Below are 19,560 nucleotides of genomic sequence, written 5' to 3'. Positions count from 1 at the left end.
TTAAGTGAGGTAATAACTCGTTCCTTGGCACCAGCTCTAGATTTCACACCTTTTAAGTGCACATGGATTTGCTCCTTACAGCTGGTAAAAGCCTGACTGTGAGCAACTGGAGGCTGGAGAAGGTGAATTTAAAGAGTTCACACTGAGTTCATGGATGGTCTTAATTTCAGAGCCATTTGCATCATCGCTGTAACACCGGGCAGATATCAGAAATTCTTAGCTCTTTTTTTCCTGGTGACAACCTTTTTTTTCTGGGTTCCATCTTTTTGTTTTTTTCACCTTTGATTCCTCTCTCCTTTCCCCCATCCGCTCCTTTGTGGTGTTTGAGTGACTTCTCTGCTTGTATGTAACTCTGTCCTCTTTTGTTACATCCTTCCCAGCTCTGTTACATCAGTTATCTGTGGTTTCTGGGAGACAACCACGGTATCTCATCCTTTTTGGGAAATTCCTGGTGGCCTTGTGGATGATCTCCAACTGCAGAGAGGTGAAGCAGGAGCAGCTGTGCTTGGTCCCTTCCAGACTGAGCAGGGCAGGAGAGCGCTGTCTCACGTGTCTACAGTAGTCAGCTCTTAAAATTCATTTTTCCATTGCATTGAGCCACATGCTGTGTTTGCTGTGTTACAAAATGAATGAGGATTGTGTCCTAATGAAGGCTGGGGTAATGCGAATGAGCCCAAAAAGTACATGTATGGTTGTGGCATGCCATGGTCTCCTGTGGTTTGTCAGGTTGGAAACCCCTCTGGCCTTAGTTAACAGCACTTGCTTGATAACAATCTTGCAGAACAAAAACATTTCTTATTAATATGTGCCTAATTATTTTTTAAAAGAGCAGAGTTGCTCAGCAGGATGCGCTGCTACCTAGGGGGACAGATGCTGGACAGCTAGTTCCGTGTGCGGAGGGAGGAGAGCAAACACCAGTGGCAACACTTCTCCAGGCCTTGGCTTTTATTTTCAGTCCTGGTTAAACTGAGAAATTATAACTGCACAGGTGCAAATGTAGTGCCTTTTACATCTGTTGTAACTTAAAATAAATTAACTGTAGTATTTGCAAACCACTCAGCATGCAAGATAACAGCCGGAACTCACTGGAAATGGAGGATGTGTATTGCAGCTCCTCTTGCCCTCATTGCTTTGGTGTTGAGGCAGGTCTTCTGATGCAAGCCACCCCAAATGACCACAGATCTCTTCTTGTCTGAGTTAGGGTACAATATCTGGGCTTTGTGCTGGAGAAAGAAAAAATTACTAAGATCTCAGCTGTTTTTACTTTGTTCTTATCACAGCCTGTGCGTGCAAGATGCTGTCCCTTTGACCTTCAAATCCTGTGTCATCGCCAAAGACTGTGAAACATCTGAGTGGTCGGCATGGAGTGCCTGCTCACAGACCTGCAGCTGGGGAGAGCTCGCCCCAGGCTTTCGGAGCCGCCGCCGTGGTGTGCAGAGCCTGGCAGTGGGCACTGGGAAGCTCTGCCCGGAGCTGGAAGAGAGGGAAGCGTGCAGCGCAGGAGGGAGAGAGCTGCTGCAGCCCTGTCCCAGGTACCTGCATGCTTTTGTCAACGTTTTCTGAAGAACCCCCTGTTCGGAGGTGCTTTTGTGCAAAGAAAAGCTTCCTTGCTTTAAGTCTATGCGTATGTGTGGAGAGGGTCACACATCATGGCTCGTATCTGTGTCTGAAAGATCATTGATTTGATCACTGTTAACTATGATTAGTGGTATTAGTTATCGCTAATAGCGTTCTCATAATTGTTGCTGTTATCATCATTGCTATTACAATAATTACAGTTGCATATAGAAATAAATGTAAATTACGCTCACTACAGCTTATGTTTTCCTATTTTAAAAACTGAGAGCCAGATAGTCCTGTTCTCTGAAAGAGCTTTCATGCTGATTGCTGGTTCAGAGAATTTCTTCAACTGCGCAGACTGGGCAGGTCTCCACAACTGTGCTTTTATTGGCTTTTCAATCATGACTTTTACACAAGGTTTAATGATTCCCCTTAATCTCCCCATAAAAAATTATGGTCCTCCTTGAGGAAAATGGGAACTGATCAGAGGTAACAGCTTGGTCTTTACGCAGCTTCCCTCTGGATACTTCTTAAGCAGGGATATTTAGCAATCCCTGAGTACTAGCTTGGTTTATGGCAATCTTTGTTTTGGCAGAAGGTGGGGAACTCACCTTTCTGATCTGTAAATCTGTGCAATAGTGCCTGGCCAGGCTAGCGTAGTGGGGTCTTGTTTGCTTTGTAAAGAAAATAAAATACTGCTTAATTTTTTGTGTGTCACATGTTCTGAGATTGACTGTAAAATACTTCAAAATTGTTATGGTTTTATATACATGTAGACAAATCTCCCCCTGTGAATGAATGTGTTTAATAGGAGGCCTATTCAGTGATCAAGTCGTGAATTTCTGGTGCTTTGCCAGCTACTGCCAAAACCTTTGATAAAGCCTTTGCAAGATACGTTTTTTAGGAAGGCGTAACCTGTAAAAGTGTCACTATATTGTTGAGTTCATTCAAAATCAAATGCTGATCATTTTTATGCACCCTGCTAGCACAGGAGAGGAAGTGTATATATATATATATATATATATATAAAATTCTTTTGCTTGATTACATCCCACGAAAAGGCTCTCACAGAGTGATTTTTGCTCCTGCCCAGACGTGCATCAATTTCGAAGACAATAGATTAACACATTGTCTCACTGATTTTGTATAGGAGCGTAGGTGCAAGTGACACCTGATTGGGGCATACCAGCTGGTAGTTAATCAGGGAGCAAGAAGGCACGTGTCTGTCCCTAGTTTCTCAGTTTGTCTGCTCTTTGATATTGCACTGTATGAAAGTGCAAATGATTGTAAAGGCTTGATGTAGAGCCAGGAGAGCCCAAAAGGTAAGAATCTGCATAACACTGATCACTTTCTCATGGTGCCACTCTTGCTATACAAGGAAACCTGTTCTTTCAGTATACTGTTGCTATGCCATGGTTTACCTTCCCCATCCTGCCATTGCTACATGTATTCCATCCTTCAGACATCTTCAGTGAGGTACCTGAGTGAAGTAGGATAAAATGTCTAATGACCTATCCTAGAACAATAACTTTAGTCTTTAGACTCAGTTTAATAGAGCCACTTAACCAAAAAACACAGCAAGAAAATCTCTGGTATTTAGTTAGTTGCTATTTCTTGAGATGTATCTCAAAATGCAGGTGGTAGACTGACCTTCTTTCACTACACACATGCTACTTTCACTTTCTTTTGTGGTCTGAGGGGAATTTGAGATAGCTGTCTGGTTAGTTGACTTTGATTTGGTCGTTCAATACTGCAGAAACGAGCAGGAATGAAAAGCTTTAACGTTGCAGTACATGCTGCAGGTATACCAGGTGTAAGGCTCTGGGAAGTGTGTAATAATGAACAGAAGACAAACATTTTAAAGCATGCTATTTAAGTGTCAGCAGCTGGTAAAGGATGTTGTCTGTCCACTTTACAGTTTATAGCCTCATGATTTTGTTTTGGTGTTTGGGAATTGGTGACCAAGATGGTGCAAGTACTTCAGAATGGAAAGCAGTAGCTGCCTGCCATAGAAGGATGTAATGTTAACCCTTATGAAATAATATAAAAAGTATTTGATGCTCCAGATCTCCTTATTTGAACATAATTCTCTTTGCAGTGTAATATCTAGCGAGATGGTACTTTTTTTTTTGCCATTAAATATATGCCGCATCACTTACTGCTTTGCTGAGGGTTATCAGACCATTTTCTTTTTGTTTTACTCCATGTAAGATGATGAATTTAAGGAAATTCAGTATTAGGAATGAAAAGTGCTCTCCTTCATTTGTCAAGCCTCAATACAAACCTGTCTGTTTGTCTTTCTGGCTTGCATTTGCCTAATCAGGTTAGTCTTAAAATCTTTAAGGCGAGAGTCTTATTTACTTTCACAGTCCCTGGGCAGTTGTTTTTCTGCTGTTGATTATTTGCAGACCAGTAGCTACTTCTTTAAGTTTTATTCTTTGGGTAATGATTTTCAAAATCATGCTTCAGGCAAGCCAAAGAAAATCGGTGAGGAGGTTGGCCAGAAAGAGCAAATCTCTGAGCAAAAAGAGAAAGGTGTTTCTCTAGAGGCCAGTTTCAGTGCAGGGACAAGGATCACCTCATGCCTGAACAAACGTGCATTTCATAGACTACATCCCCCACCTCATTCATCCACCTGCATGGAAAAGCAAGAAGCAGTACTTAGTATTTTTTTTTTTCCTTTTTTTTTTTTTTTTTCCTTTTTTCATCACAGGAAGGCAGGTAAATTTATATTGCCATCCATGGCAAGGCAGCAAGTTAAGGTCCCATCACACGTACGGAACGATTGATGTAAATTTGCTTTTAATGGGAAGGCCTTTTAATTTTATGGCTGAAGTTTACAATAAATTCTTTAATCAATAGTTTAAATGCAAGAAAATAAAACATTTTAAGTGCATATAGGACTCCAGAGCTTTGTGTTTTGTTTTACTTTTGGTTATTTGTTTTGAAGGGATTAGATTAAGGGTTTAAAAAGCTTAAACACACAGAAGGTGATTCTACCTTCTTTATTGTGATATAAATTTGGGGTAGTTCAATTAAAGTGAACGGGCATATACTGATATAAAACTTGGGTAAGCACTAAAAGCATAAGTCCTATAGACTGAAGGGCCAAGAGGTTACTATAAATTGGGAAGATATTGAGCTCTTGTTTGTTGCATAGCTGTCACTGAGTCATCAGTTTTAAAACAATGTTTTATATAATTTTTATCCCAGATGTGTAGCTTTCATGTTCATAGGGAATAGATAGATTTTCCAGAATTATGATTATGTCTTTAAATCTTTCATTTTGGTTGTGGTTGCTATGTTACGAGACAGGGATTTAAAAAAAAAAAAAAGAAAAAACCCACCTCTTTGCTTTGTTGGAAATTCAAAGCTTTTCAGAAGGTAAATGATGGAAAATGGGAAAGTTTTAAGACCCAATTTTTACAAAAGGCTTAAGGTTACTGCTGAGATATGGGAGTGATGGCATTACTTTGTAGATGAGGCCCATCATGTTCCCTAATTAAAGGTAAAGCGTTGGTGTGAAGTTGGAAAGACCTGAAAGGAAATGTGCTGAACCACACCGGTAGGCTGCTGGTATTGCATTGTGAGAGTGGTGGCAACACTGCTGTTTGGCCCTTCAAATTTCACTGGTTTTGGGCACACAGAGGTGACCTCAGCTTGGCTGGGCAGCTGAATTGCCTCCCCTCAGGTCAGGAACCAAGCCTGGTGAAGCCTTAGTTGGTCAGCCCCAGGCTGGACATTTCTCCTGCGGCTGCTGTTGGGCGTTGCAACGAGGGCACGCTTTGCTCCGACAGTAGCAGACACCCACGGGACCTGTTCTTTGGCTTCCTCAACTGACTCTGGTTAGCAGTGAAATTCAGAGCACTGAAATGAAAAGCTGCTCAGCTTTATCAGCCAAGTTTCGTCCTAGATACCCCAAGCACTTAGTTTATTTTTTCTAGTGGTTCATTCTTGCCAGTTTTTTTAAGCAAACTGATACAGCTGCATGTAGATTCTGGAGGTTCCCATGTTGGTCATTATCTAACTAGCACTCTACCCATGGGCAACGGGGTCTTTCACTTCCTGCGTCATTGTGCTCTTGGTCCTCTAGGGACAGTGAGCGAGGTGGCTGACTAGCATTGACCCAACAGTAACATAGTGCTGATATAGCACATCTGCTCTAACAATGTAATGCCCAGCGTTGCATTGATGGCTTGGGTCGTGGAGTTTGGAGAAATAATGCATGTGTGGTAAAGCATCTGTGGATATCTCTAATAATCTGCAAATACTAGCTGAAGGTTGTTAAATTACAAGAAAAAAAGGCCCAGGTATTTGCCAGCCAGTAATCTCTGTTCTTTGCTAATTGCAATTAAGTAATGTTATTGCTCATTGTCTTTAGAATAGCCCATAGATCGGCAAGTTGATACCAGGTGTCAGCCGCACTGCATAAAACCCAACAGAGCCTCCCGCGAGGCTGCCCAGGATGACTGCTCCCTTCTGCAAGGACTCGGTGGGCTAACAGCACGTCAGATGTGCATCTTGTGTCATTGACTTGTTAATGGCTGTGAGAACGTGTACCTTTCAAACACCTAACGTTGGGGTCAGGTTTTGTTGCTGGAGAACTCCAGCCAGCTTAGGGCATGGCCAGCTGAGGGAAAGCAAGATGGGCTGGTAAGGATTTAGGCTTAAAGCTGCTCACAGAGGAGGAGGCGCTGGCAGTCGCACCTGATGGCTGTTCATTAAACACTGCTCTGTGGTGGAGCACGGTATCCAGTTACTCCGTGTGGATGTCTAAAGGGATTTTTTTAGATTCAGGAGCTGATGAGGTTTAATTATCTCTGAGCTCAGATTTAGTTATTTTGCATAATTTTAATCATTGATGGCCTAATTTTCCTAGGTGTTAACTCCCACAGCTCATGCTGAATTGGAGAAGCAGGTGCTCACACCTTTAGAGAAGAGTCTTTAGGACCCAGAATTCACAGCTGATTTCCGAGGCCAGCTATTGATGATGAGTTTTTCTTTAGTCAGTTATTGTTTTAAGAAATACCACCCTAAAACAAGTATTTCCATGGCTGAGGAAAGATGAGTGTGTTCTATATTTAGGCTTCTATCTTTGAAAATATGGGCCTGAGTAGCATGATGTCCTGAAGTGCTGTGGAGGAGGAATTTTGTTTACCTAGTGCTTGATGAAGAGCAGTTTTCCTTGTCTTTATTATAACAGGAAGGTTGTATTTAACGCTATGTCCCCAAAAAAGTGATTAGGAATTCCACAGGAGGAACTACTATAAGAAAAAATTCATGGCTGTGCTTTATATGTTGTGCGATTTCAATTATTTCATTCCTGTCGTATGAAAAGTGTGTTCTTTATTGTTTTCTCAGCTAGTAGTAAATCCTGTGAGTGTATCCAAATTTGCACATTATTCTGTGTATTATTTAAGAGGGCATGACAGCTCATCCGAAAAGTACCTGTAAATTAAAAGTAATTGGCAGTATTCACAAACATTTTCCATTAGTATTTTACAAAATTTGTAAGTGCTCTGTGGCTAGAAATCATTCTTATGCCTATATTTGCAGTGCAAGATGTTATGAGAACATTGATGTGTGCTCACGCAAACTAATGCAGTTATTTTTCATACAATTTTGAGATGCATGTGTCCCTGCCACAGCTATAGTCAGGGCACAGATATTTGTGATGGAAAATACCCAGAACACAAGGTGAAAGGCTCCTTCTGCAGGGACACCCCGTTGTGCTCGAACTTAAGAGTGATCAGTCAGCCTGCAAACATACATAATTTTAACAACTGTATGTCTGTCCTAGGGGGAGAGAGTATTTGTCTTGAGGGTAAGAGAAGGAAATTATTTTATGTATTTTAAAACAGGTAAGTTTGTACAGAAAAAGTAAACTATGGAATATAGAGGAGAAAAGGAATGAAGCAGCAGAAGCATAGAGATGGGTTACAAAACCAATATTTGCTAAGATTTGCATTCAGGAAGCTGAAGAAAGACTTTGGGCTCTTACTCTGTGACCTGTTAATTAAAATGAATTATGTTTGTAAAAACTGCCTTATTAGAAAAATGCTCCATGTTTTCAGACACGATGGGAAATAATTTTTTAGATTTCTGTTGCTACACAATGCTACTTTCCCTATGGTTTTAATATGTTCTTCTTGGAAATTAAGAATATTTTCCTTTCTTTTAAACTTATATATGAATTATATATAAAATGAAAATAGGACTTGCTGCATGTCACAGCTTCTGGAAAGAAAAACAAGAAAACTGAGTTACCTTAGGCAATCCCTGGAAGAAATTGATAGTACCCTAGACCTTTGCAAAGCTGTCACCTATAGAATAGATGCCTGGTACTTGAAACTCCATTGACAGACATGTAAGGTTTTAGCTGTAAGTGCATTTCAGAATGACATGTTCAGCTCTTGACAGAGAGAGGCAGTTTAGTGGTTTCAGCCACATGTTTGAAAACTTGTTTTCACAATTAATCGAACCTCTTAATCTTTGTTCCTTTTTTGCATCCTGTTCAAAGGTGTTTCAGGATGATTTAGTGTTTGAGAACACTTCAGAGATTAGTGCTATGTGAAAAGTTTACATGAGTACTATAGGCTAATAAGAAATATTTAACCTTTGTAAATTTAACATTCAAAATGTTTCAAAACATCCTCATGCTCCTATAAATATTAAACCAATTGTATTTTGTCATGTAATAAACTACCACCCACTCTTGTTTCACTTGGTCTCTCTTATTTCCAAAGGTTTTCCTGGAGGACTTCTGAATGGAAAGCTTGCCAGGTGTCTCTCCTCCTTGACCAGCAGGACCCTCGCCACCATAAGCATGCGGGCCTCTGTGGAGGTGGCATACAAACCCGTGAGGTCTACTGCATCCAAATCACTGTAGAAGTTGAGATGCACCGACTGAAGGAAGGTATGTGCATAAAGTCATTCTGAAATGTCTGGCACACATCAACCTCAGGAAGAGAAGCACATAAATAAATCCTTCCCATATAATCCACAGAAGGCTTGGCTAGCTGATGCCCCCCTTGTATTGATACTTATCAAGGGAGGTGTTACGTGGGCTTGGTCCTCAGGATCCTGGGGAACTGTCTGGAGCCAAAGCCTTCCAGTGGTGAACTGCTGCCAGTTCTGTATGTGTACTTTTACGGGGGAAGTCTGAAGAATGGAGGAGCTAAATTCTTCTTCCTTGGACTTCAGGATTTTTCCATTTTTGTCAGGTAGTCTGGCCTCCTGGTATGAATGCATTTATTCAGTCTGACCTGAATACATTTATCTGTGGTTTTAGTCCTGGGTCAGAGTACAAAAAAAAGAGATGTCACACTCCATTCTGAATATGGCTCTAGCCTCTGCTTCAAACTGATACACGATCTTTCTTGTGTTTTGAAGGGGAAATCAAAAATAATATTGTCACAACTTCTGAGCAGACAGACAGTTTTTGGATTCTGGAAGTGAGTTATTTTCCTTTTAGAAGAATAATGAGTAGATACAGATGCATGATGAATAATTCATCTTAGGCTGTTTTATTTACTGTATGTAGTGCTCTTGCAGAATATGCTTTTGAGCAGAGATGGTAAGATAATAAGAACACAACATCATATCTTAGATTTATTTACTTATAAAGTCAGAGCAAATGTTTCCTGTGTGCCCAGTTGTGTCCTAGCATCCTGCACAGACTCTGAGGTTGTAGAAAGCCAGACCTCTTTTAATGTCTATTCAGTCCATGCATAGTTGCTGGTTCACCTCTTCCAAACATCTGGTACCACCTTGTTCTGCCAACACAGAACCCCCTCAGTTGTTCTGCACAAGTATGTGATGTATACGATTTTCAAAGTAAGAAAAGTGCTGTTGATGACAGCTATGTAACATTCTTGACTGTCTTCATCCTTCTCACTGCTTCTGTAGTCTGTGTGGCCACTGTATGGCAAGTTGACAAGCAGTAAGCTTTAACTGACCTCATTTGTGCTTCTTTATTCTTTGTTGGTGTTGTGAATTATTCTAGAAAACTGGGGGAGGTCATCTGAGACCCTCACACCAAAATAATTCATGACGGAATTTGTACTGTATATCCGGTATACGATCACATGCATTTTTTTCCTTTGTTAAAGGTTCAATATAACTTAAAACTTGCAAGCCCTCCCCTCAATAGCAGGGAAACACTGGGATACTTCTTCCTTGTTTGTATAATTCTAACCCTTTATTTTTAAGAAACAAATATATTTTTTTTTTTCGTGCAAGCAACTAACAAAACAAATATGCACAGCAATTGTGCAAGATATAAAATTTTTCTGCTTTACCAAGGCAGTTGTGATTTGCAGTAGTCTTTAGAAAGTGAGAATGCATTTACAGTTGCATACAAAAGAAAAGAGGGAAAACTTTCCTTTATTATCCCTCCCTATCTAGTAATATTCAATGTCTCATTTACTAGCTGATCAACTTTTGTTCTTTGACTAAATAAGGAGTGACATCTTGTACCTTTTCTGGCAATCTGAACTGGCAGAAAATTTTTATTCATCACTAGTGCATCTCATATTTTATTGTACCATTTGTCAGTGATGGGGAGAAGATGAGGAAGTTGATTCTCCTATGTATAAGCAAATATGGAATCTAATTGCTACCATAAAAAGTACAGTTACTTTTCTTTCTTCACCTCTTGAATGCCCTTAAAAGGATCATTCAGAAATCAAACAAGCGAGTCTAATAGAATATTACTATCCGTCACAGTTGTTTTTCTTCTGGTTACTTCCAATGAGAATTTGGACCTAGGCACAATGACATATGTGAAAAAAGATTTTGTCCTGTGGTCTCTCCAGCAGCATTCTTGGATAAAATATGTTGAATCATAGTTGGAGACAGGTACCATCTGTGATGTACTTACACATATTGCTCAAAGCTCTCTTATCCCCCAAGGATCTCTCTCTTATTTTTCATTTCTTTAGTCTTCCCATCTATTTCTTCTTTTATTAAAATGTGTATATTTAGAAATGATCCCCTGTTTTCTGGAGCTCCTATGTATCAGTTACTCAGAGGACTAAGTCTACCGATATCTTTCTATATTTTGATTATAAAATTCCAACGTGAAGATACTGGAAATGGAAAACTTTCACTCAGGTATTACTTTCAGAAATGCATTGATAAGATCTCATATCTTGCTACTGAAAGACAAGTCCTAACGAAGAAATCCCTACCCTGACCCAAGTGAATGTCTAATATATGTGTTAGACTTTATGGAGGAATTCTATACTTCTAATGTTGGGTGATGAGTGAGGAGGAAACAGCAGCTTTTCGTCTTTATCAGAGTTCATGGTGGTCTGAATGACCAGGCAGATGAAAAAATATATATTTCTCTTTACCATTGACAGGAAAATAATATTTTTGGTAGCATTCTTTTTGCATATCAATGAGTAAATTGAACAATGTTTTCACGTATCAGCTTTAGCTGAGTTTTTGACATTCTAGTATTTGGAGGCAGAAAGTTTTCTGATCTTTAAAGTTGTTTATAATATTGTTGCTTTCTGAGACTCTTACATCTAGATGAAGCTGACAGGTAAAACGTGGTATAAATGTGTTAAATGTTGTGTCACTCAGTTGTCTGTATTTATGTTTATGTAGGTAAGCCAAAGTATATAAACCTTATTACGAGACTATGCTGTTCTTAATGCTAGCTATTCTGTTCATCCAAGGAATCAACATCTTTATTGAGTTTTGAGGCTTTTGTTAATTTAGACTGAACTTTAACATAATTAGCTTTAAAGAGTTCCTTATGTTTTTTTTTTGTTTGTTTGTTTGTTTTTTCCTTTTTCTTTAAGTATCTCATTGAATTTTAATACATTTAAACTTTAATGATTAATTTTCATGGAAAGATGGTCATCTAATACTTCAGGTTTACCATTATTCTTTTGATATCCAGAGACAGAAGCAGAAAATCTACATATCTGAAATAATGTTACTTTTAAAGAGGAGACAAAATTTTCACAAAAAGCAACATAGAATGTGCACAGTGAACTACTTGAAGGTACAGGCCCAATCTGCCCTTTTTTCCCTTCATCTTAGGGATTTTTCCCTTCATCTCAGGCATTTCCCTTCATCTCATTCTCCCTTATTCTTGTGTCTGGACATAGTATGTTTGAAACAAACAGTTGAATTGATGTGGTTGTGGTTACTCTTCTTCATACCTCTTTCTAATGTAACTGTGTCCACTCATAGAAGCTTTGGAACTGTTAAATAAAGCAAAAATGAAGATCTTTAACTTATTTCCAAAGCTAAACACTGCTAACAAATATTTCTTATTCTTTTATTTTTTTTTATTATTTTTTTTTATAAAACATTATCTGAAATCTGTTCTTCCACAATAAATTTTAATTAATCTGGATGAACATCACCAACTAACAATCCCCAGTACTATGAAAAAACACGTGGTAAAAGTGTGGAAGAATATTATACAATGGTCAGTTTATGCAGCCTGTCTACTTGCTTGGCAATACTTAATCACAGTACACAAGTCCACTAATACGGATAGTATCAGTCCTTTTAGAGTCTGTGGATGGTGTCCATGTTCATACTGTTAGTAATCATATGAAATTCCTATATTTGGTCTTCTTCCTCAGGAATTTTTTACTTTTTCTGAAGAGCAGGGGATATCCATTTGTTTTCTAATTAATTTTCCCTCTTGGTTTATTTAGAGATTGTAAGTCTTTGTCTGTAGTCAGAGGGATAGCAACCTCTATAAAAAAAAATCTCCAGAAACACCTTCTCTCTCTTCTGAACTAGTTATCAGTCGTCCTAGGGACAGTATCAGTTACTGTCCCTAGTGACTGGGATTGCTGTTCTCTCCATATTTTCTGTAACTTTCTAACCAGGGATCTTCCTGCCCTGTCATTCTTCATTCTTTCATAAAATTTGTGCTTTATATATCTTGACATTTTTTCTTTCTTACTTGTTTGAATGAGATCCAATTTACCTCTCACTTTCAGAATTCTCTTATAATGCTTTTGGAGCCTGTCTGCTTAAGTTTTAATTACAGGACTGAAAAGACCTTTGTGAGATGCTGTTCTTCCTTGAGTCTTCTTTGTTGTTTACCCAGCGTAGCACTCTTGGCTAATAAAGTTTCTCTCTTATTACCATGTCACCAAAACATCTCTGCATTTTCCTATCCTCTTAATCTTCGTTATTTTCCATCTGAAAATCCACATTTAATTCTCATACCTGTGTAAGATTCTAGAGTTGTTTTTTTTTTTTTTTTTTTTTTTTTTTAACTATTTGTTTGCTTAATGATCATCACTATCGTATTTGTCTCAAGATATGTTTTTATTTGATTTAGGATTTCCATAGTGGGTATGTTCAGTGAATGATCAAAGTAACTGATCCATTTCCCTTAATATTAGAAACATGAAAAATACTGTTCTGGAGTAATACAGATTAATAAATCTAATCGCTAGGTTTAGAGTCCTTCATAATCCAAATATTATTCAAATCCTTTTTCTTTTAAAAGTTAATAGCTCTTCAAATATTCCTCCCTGTGTAATTCTCATCCATCATAACATGTAATTTACAGTTTTATTGAAAATCCCCAACAACATAGCTTACATTTCTCTGATCTAACCATGTTAAAATTCCTAATAATCTGCAAGAAGAAAGGGACTTGATTCTGCTTAAAATGTGTAGGGATAGATACTGTTAATTTTCCTTTAGGTGATTTTTGATTTGAATATACCTTCTTCTTTCTTCATTTGTATAATTCAGAATTCAGGACAGATGAAATAGATTCAGCTGATTAATTATCTCTTTGACTTTTGCCATTTTTGGCAGCCATGTGGTAGCTGTACATTCATTGTTCTTAGATAACTTTTAGTCTTACCTTGTAAAACTATTTCTTGCAAAAGTCTTTATTACTTTAAAAACCCTCTTTCTGTTGAGAGTTATTCAACTCTCACCAGTTAATGTCCATAATTTTTTGATTTACTCATTCCACTGTAGTTCTCCAGCCTGTACCAAAACTTTTTTTTTTTTTTTTAGGATGTCACTCCACCAGTTCATCTTATATATGCTTATTATTATTGCTTGACATGCTGTTGTGTATGTCCATAGCCATAGCAGCAAAACACATGTATACTATTTAAAGCTCCAATCCACTTTATTAACCAAAATGGCCAGAAAGTGTTCCCCTGTATTCTCATGTAAGTCCTACTTATGCATCTCAAAATTAGTTTTATGGCCTTTATCCTTTCTTCTTTTCCACAAAATATTGAACTTTCTTCCCACTTCTGATAGACAGAAATGTCCAATTCCTTCCTACACGATGAGTAAACTTTTTAGACTCTCTTGAATTCCCATACGGAGATGTTTAGGCACTGCATTTTATTTTTCAGAAACTACTGGCCTCTTTGGACTTGCACAGAGATGTATTTGAGGATTCCTTTTATTCACATCCAATATTATTCTGTATTTATTCTCATCCCTTTCTTTCTGCTCTTTGTCTCTCTTTAGCTCTAAAGTATGTATTTTTGCCTTCTTTGCTCTGTATGCCCTGTTTCCTAATGAGGACGGCACTTTTTTCTTCCTGCAAGTTTTTTGTTCTGCTCTGAATCATGATCTTCCAATGGGTGCCTTCTGGGGGATTAGTGTTTCAAATTGGTACATGTGGCATCTGTTCAGTAAACTATGTGCAAGTACTTTCAGGAAGAGAGAAATATCAGCAGAGTGTTATTAGAGTGTGCCATCATCTTCTTGAGTGTTAGCTGTCCTGTAAACCACCAGGTCCAATTCTTTAGCACAGTAAGTTGGTTGTGCAGGTTGTTGTCATCCTGCATATTTATTGGGAAAAGACTGCATTGATGCAGATAAGCTGCCCATAAGAGTTGGCAGAGGATCTGCACTATTTGAATGAGCACAAGCCCTGTATGGAGTATGAGCTCTATATTAAATGCACACTGTTTTTTCAAATTTATGCCGCTGAAGCTGCAGGAATAAGATTGATTTACTCTATGGAAATTAGAATGTAGGGACTTTGATGTTTAAATCCTGTTGTCCTCTTCTGGTTTATGAAATTGAAAAGGAATAGGTAAAAATATTAGTAATAAGAAAACTTGAATAGGACCACAGGGGAGAGAGCTGATGGTCAGCAGTGGCATGAAAAACTGCTTTGTTTGACAGGCTGGGCTGATGATGCAGCAACAGGAGAGTGCAACATGTGGCCTGATTCACAGAAATCAAGTTCTTAGATGGAACTAAAACCCCGTAAACCAAACCGAATGCCCAAGAATCGCCCTCACCCCAAACTAGGTATTTATCATCAGGATGACTGAACTGGCTTGAAGAGATGAGAAATATACCTCTGAAGTATAAAATATATTCAGGCAAGTCTGCATCAGATTTATATTGCTGGGATGCCGAGTTATTGATCTGTAAGCTCACCAAATGCTGAGCAGAATTTACGAGATAAAACTCACATAATGGAAAAATAAATATGTAACAGCTGGCTTCTTCAGGGGAAACCCTTTAGAAGCATGAGAGGAAATGATTTTATTCAGATCTTTGGGGTGCTTGACAGTATTGTGTAGATCTGTATTTCAGAAATTTTAGTTTGAATCCATTAGGGAAAAACACATTTTCCCTAATATGTTTTAGAGGTATTTTATTTTCATTTTTTTTTCTTGTCGAGAAACTAGTTAAAGAAAAATGAAAAGAATGTTAAATTAAAAAAAAAAAAAAAAAAAAGAGAATATATAAAAAGATTTTGACAATGAAAGGAACGTGCCTTCTGAAAGGTGCCTTTAAGAGAACCTACTTTTTCAGTCTACACGCTATTTGATATGACCATGAAATATTTATCTCTTTATAAATACATTTATTTACATAGCTGGCTTTGGTATGCAGCAAATAATGTGCTGCCCAGTCATTTTGCACGAGATATCAGGTTTTAGTTCAAGTTTTTATTTTTCAAATCTAAGATATTTAATGTGTTTGCATTTTGTCATTATTTCCTGCCACAGGAGTTGGATTAATTTTATTCAGAATCCTTGTTTTGTTCTGAGTTATTTTGCTCCGTTGTTGTTATGAGGCAGGGGAGCTGCAGTGTACTCAAACAATGCTGCTCATTCAGATGAAAGAAAAGGACAGATTTGTGTGGATGCTGTTGCACCCTGAAGGGGAACGCTGGAGAAAAATGACGAAGAGGATGGTGACAGGGATGCTGGTCCTGCAACAGGAATCATTTGAGCTAAACGGAGCTTGCAGAGGTGGGCAGCTCTGCATGAGCTGCCCTTGGGACACCTGTCCCCAGGGAGCATCACTGACACCTCCAAAGTGGCACTTCATCTGTGATACCAGGCAAATTTCCATCAGATTCATATTGCTGGGATGCTGTGGCCCAGTATTCTCAGGACAAAGTTCTGAACTCTCTGAACATGAAGTGCTAATAGTTTATGTTGCTTCAGTAAAATTCTGAGGATCTTTAGTGTCCTGAAATACATTAAGCTATTGTTGCTCTTGGCAATCCGCTATTAACCTTCTCTCATGCTGTGATTAGCCTTCCATTTATACTTTGTTTCTTGTCTTTTAATTGATAATAGGACTTGTGCCTTGTGGCTTCCAAACTAATTGATTCTTTTTAGGAGCATGAAAAGATCCTTTCCATCAGGGATGGGGTGCATTAAGCTTTTTTGATGGAGTGATACAATGGGCTAGGGTTGGTGCTGTTTCTGGGCTAGTTTAATTACATTCAACACATCTCCTTTGTTTGATCCTTTGTTTTCACTATAAAAACAAGTCTTTTAGATTGGAGAACTTACTTACCAGTGTTGTGCTGGTTTATCCCTATTGTGTTATACACATGTAGGTGTTTTTATAAAGAATCATTCATTCCTGATTTTCTCAAGTAATTTCCCTTCATATTGATCCAACTCTTTGGATTGTAAGTCCTGGCAAAGGTAGCAAGAACTTTTACATAGATATGGAATCACTTTCCTGTACCCTGGTTATCCTTAATTAGGCACAGCTTTGCTAAAAGGTACAGTAGATATCTGGTTGTATTGCCTTAAAAATTGAACATTAACTTATATAAGGCCTTGCCAGTATATAGGAGATAATTCTGATGTGTTCCAGATACCTTAGTGATAATTAGAAATGTTTCATTTAGGTGTTTATATGAGAAACGTTTGTTTTTCATTCTGAAGGGAAAATGAAGTTAAGGTCCAGGGGAAAAAAAAAAAAAAAAAAAAAAAAAAGAAGAAAGTGTTAGATACCTCCTGAGGAGTGAAAAAACAAATTTGAAAGTAATCATTGCAACCAAAATGCAGCCCTATGTATTTCTCTCTCTGACTGGCCATCATTGCTTTTTAACATAGTATTGGTATGTATGCCAGCAAGTACGTGCCTATGTGACTATATTCACAGATAATTTATTTATTGGCTTAAAATTACATTATGCAAGTAGTATCGAACTGATTTCCTCTTCCACTCTACCCCCAAATCACTACCTTGGTAAAAATATATAGAGAAACAAGATACTTTAGAACCCAATTTATTATCTCCTGCTGGTAGCAATAACCTGAAAATAACAGCAAATAGTAAAATTTCAACTTGAAGCAGACAGTGGTGCTGGGAACAGCTGTAGTCGCATTTATAAAGGATAGATTCAATATAACAGCTAAAGAAATGTGCAATGTTTCAGAGGCTTCCAGATTAGTACTTGATTGCTTTTTCAAGTTTATTCTGTAGATTGAGAAGAACACAGGAATTTAAAATATATGAACAAATGTAATAAATAAGCTGCTACTTGAATGAGAGATACTGCCTCCCACCATTCCCTCCCTGACTTCTGCCTTTCCCCTCGCCCCCAAAAGATGACTACTGTTTTTCCAAGGAAAATAAGTACATAAAAACAGTTTTTCTAGGTGAATGTAGAAAATACCATTACAAAGTCAATTACTGAGCACAGTCAGAAGGCTGTCTAGTATTTAAAGACAGGCCTAGCAGCTGTGTTCATTTATCGTAGGCATAATCTGAGTTTTCTTTATTTATATTTTTTCCCCTTCCTGAACAGGGAATCCCTGTCCAGGCTATCTGCACTTTTTTGGAGGCTGTGATGTATGAGGATTTTGGCATTTAAAAAGTTCATAGAAAAAGACACCTTATAGTTCATAAAGAGAAGGATGTTAATTAGAGTATAAAAGAATGGCAGTGTTCAGGAAGGTACTGTGGGTAGTGAGTATTGCTTTTAAAGAACTTTATATGATTCATGAGTTACTAGAAAGAGCTGAATTAAGTTGAGGGTGTTAAGATGAAGCTGAAAAGAAACAAAACAATGTCAAAGAGATGGAGAGGCTTGAGAAAATACTACAGATGGCTAGTGAATGGAGAGAGTGGTAGTACCTGTTCAAACCAGCAGAAAAACATGGAGATTAAGGGAGAATCGATTACTCTCAGAGCTGAGACAAATGTTTGTAGAAAGACACGACTGCGCCATTCCAGTTTCTGTGGTCCACTGCCATGCAGCACGCAGGTGGGTGAAAGATGAAGCTCAGACATCGAGGACGTGTCAAAGAGGGCTGTAAAAGCAGCCCACCTCTGTGCTGCTTCTTCCTCTGCACTCAAAATCTTCCTCCATTTCCTCCCTGCTACAGCTTTGTAGTAAAAAAGTGAAGGCATAGTCACAAGACTAAAAGCAACTCAATTTGAGCAGACACTCGGGCAAAAAATCCCATCAAGCTTTTAAGTAAAACTGATGGAAATCAACTGATAGAAATAGTTGTCAATCAAATTGCTGTCAAAGAGACAAAACTCTTTTATGGAGCCCCACTGGTCCATCCACTCCCTCTGGCTATCATGCTGGGAATGGTGGGTCTTTATACCCACCTGGTTGTTCAAAAGAATGAGATTGTATGCGTGTTTCCTAATGCAGCTGGTTTCTTTTTGTTCTTGGCTTATTTCTGAAGACTTTCACTGGAGGATTGTAGTCAGTGCAGAGTGAATATAAACTGGCACAGCCCTAGAATATATTTGGATTTTTGATTAAAATAGCCTGTGCATTTTCTGATCTACATTTCACAGAATATATAGAACGGTTCAAGGAAGTGGGAAAAGGAGCAATATTTTTCTAGGGCCAAGTAGCATGTTGCTCCTGGGAATCGTAAGGGGAAAAGAGCAGCCAGTGCTGGAACTAAGTAGAGCATCAGCCCAAGGGAGCAAGAGGAGTGGGAAGCTGGTTATCGGGGAGAAGGCGGCAGGCATTTCCTCCAAAATGGGAAGGAGGCTTCCATGAGTCTGATATAGCCAGTGTGCTCAGTTTTACACTTGGTGCACCAGCAATAACCTGGCCTTTCAACTTTGTAATATTTTTTTTTCTTGTTTTTCTTTCATTCAAACTAAATTTAAAATACCCTTAACAAAATGAGTTAGTTTTCAAAGCAGGAGACCCAACCTACTTTATCTAATATTCCACATTTCAACAGTTAAATTGCTTCTACATTACAACTTAAAAATCAGTGAGGAGAAAAGAGCCATTGCTAGCAACAACACCTTCAGTTAGAGCACGGTAGGATTGGACTTTATTCTTTGGGTTTACCATGTGCAGTCAGATTTATTTCCTTTCATTTATTTGACTGAACTTTCCAAAAACGGTACAGGTTTGCAAAGCTTGATGCTGAAAGGCAGGTTAAGCCATGCATGAGACTTCTTTGTAAAATGCATCCTCTTATCCTTAAAACTCTAATATTTATCTCATTCTGTCTGTCACTCTCCTTGCATGGTCTCTAGAAAAGTTGTGCTTATGTTAGCATTCAGGTGAATTGGATTTATGCCATGTTGTAATCTCTAAATGAACATGTCAAAGGCTGTAGAGTGTCTCAAAAATCATTCAGAAAGTGGTCTTTTTTTTACTAATGGGTTATCTTTTGGGTTAGAATTAAATCACAGCTGTTGTTTAGTCCTGTTATTCTGATGAGTTGGAATCATAAGTACTGATACTGGTCTTAAATCTTAACTTCAGGACTTGTAAAT

At 38.2% G+C, this 19,560-nt stretch overlaps 1 protein-coding gene across 1 annotated transcript in view; it reads left to right on the top strand.

Moving 5' to 3' along the window:
- THSD7B (thrombospondin type 1 domain containing 7B) overlaps positions 1 to 19,560 on the top strand; it is a 444,053-nt gene that overhangs the window by 246,995 nt on the left and 177,498 nt on the right. Inside the window, exons 6-7 of the mRNA XM_082763038.1 lie at positions 1,281 to 1,532; positions 8,307 to 8,476. Coding sequence (XP_082619164.1) covers positions 1,281 to 1,532; positions 8,307 to 8,476 — 422 coding nt within the window. The remainder of the gene's footprint in view (positions 1 to 1,280; positions 1,533 to 8,306; positions 8,477 to 19,560) is intronic.

The sequence above is a fragment of the Aythya marila genome, assembly GCF_965140915.1.
Source record: "Aythya marila genome assembly, chromosome: 6".
Lineage (NCBI taxonomy): Eukaryota > Metazoa > Chordata > Aves > Anseriformes > Anatidae > Aythya > Aythya marila.
Note: the sequence above shows the minus strand (reverse complement) of the source record. Positions and strands in the feature narration are given on the sequence as shown.